A 1,600-nucleotide genomic window follows, 5' to 3' on the forward strand; every position below is an offset into this window, starting at 1 on the left:
AATGCCTCAACCTGTTTCTTCTGGAGACGAGATTTACAGAGCTTGAGTCCTCCCCAAGAAAGACCTAGCATAAGCATAAGAAGTGTTGTGGGGCAGTACAGTTCAGCCAAGTCTAAGCTTGTGCTTTCAGGGCTCTGCAGTTAATCTTAGGGTGTGGCTTGGGAGATGGCTGAAAGGGATATTGTAGGGCACAAGCAGCCTCATTAATACCTGGCTGGGAATCCATGTTGTAGAGGAATGCTCTCTCTCTTACATTCAGCATTCATTCTACTTTTCTAGCTACTAAAAATGAAGAGTAGTCTACCATTATGCCATCACATTTTATAGGTAAATATTGAAAATTTGGTAGCAGGTATTCAGCTTAATTTACTGCATATTTATTGAGTATTTAACCACATGTGGCCCTTTATTTATCACCTTGATGGATAGATTAAATTTGACACCATCCCTAAATTTAAGGATTTCACCATATAGTAAGAAAGTGGAGCTGTACTCACTTAACCATAATAGGATGAAGAATGTAGTAAGTGCTATATGAGAGGTACAGAGTCCTCATATTTTCTTGTGGAAGGGCCAGAGTGGGCATTGGGGAGAAGGTGGTGTGCATACAGGGGTTTAAGGGGCTATGTTAGATTTTGATAGATGAGCTGAGACGGGAGGGGTAGCCCATATGGAAGATCCAAGGCAGGAAATTGAGTGTGGGTTTTTGGAATGATAAGTAGTCTCCTCCCCCTAAGACACTGGATCTGTGAAAAAGAAGTGATTCCACTTAAGGCTACAATAGAGGATAGACAACCTTGAATGTTAACAGCATTTTACCTGTAGGTGTTGGGTAGCCCTGAAAAATTGTGATCAGACATTGACAAGATCACAGCTGTTTTTAGACACATCTTCTGCTGATTTGCCCAATTTCTATACATTGACAAAGAATTTGAAATGGAGACCAGGTTGTAGTTTTAGAATAAGCCAGAGTATGTTGTAGCCTTTGTGATTTGATCACCATCTGCAGTTGTTTCTTGTCTGGCAGGATCTGTATGTCATCTCACCTGTGTTTCTTCATCTGCTTTTGCACAGTGTTCTTTATTTTATGAGGCAGATGACTTTTTTAAGAAGATCATATTATAGTACACGCATCCTTGTAGTATGGAGTTAAGTAAGCTCTGCTCTTTTCTTCTGTCCTTGCGCTTTTTCTTGGGTTTTGATCCTCCATGCTATTATTGAATCTGAAATTCAACCTGTTCTCCTTTTCAATGTAAAATATTTCTCATCCTAAGATTTATCGAAAAAAACCTCTCCCTAAGGAAAACCTGGCAGGAGAGGCCACTTCTAAATCAGGTGGCTCATTTGAACTTTTCCTTACTTCCCAGGGCCTGAGGAGATTGTATATAGAGTAGACAGTCTGATTTCTTTCCCAAGGTGTGGCAGAGAGCCTGGGCTTCTTCATTAAAGTGTTTTCTGGCAAGCCAGGGACAAGCTTTAAGTCTTTACTGGGTAATAAGCTGCACATTCTGGATCGCTGATGAATTTAGAGGTGGGTTTACCATTTACTGTCATCTAGAAATGTGAAGAGACAACTAGCCACAGTTCATTTTTTTTTGTT

At 40.2% G+C, this 1,600-nt stretch overlaps 1 protein-coding gene across 1 annotated transcript in view; it reads left to right on the forward strand.

The window, feature by feature from the left end:
• The window catches only part of GOLGA4 (golgin A4), a 109,103-nt gene that overhangs the window by 92,382 nt on the left and 15,121 nt on the right, over positions 1 to 1,600 (forward strand). The window contains 1 exon segment of the mRNA XM_012645110.1: positions 460 to 523. Coding sequence (XP_012500564.1) covers positions 460 to 523 — 64 coding nt within the window.

Source organism: Propithecus coquereli, unplaced genomic scaffold, assembly GCF_000956105.1.
Source record: "Propithecus coquereli isolate 6110/MARCELLA unplaced genomic scaffold, Pcoq_1.0 Scaffold1, whole genome shotgun sequence".
In the NCBI taxonomy this organism is placed as follows: domain Eukaryota; kingdom Metazoa; phylum Chordata; class Mammalia; order Primates; family Indriidae; genus Propithecus; species Propithecus coquereli.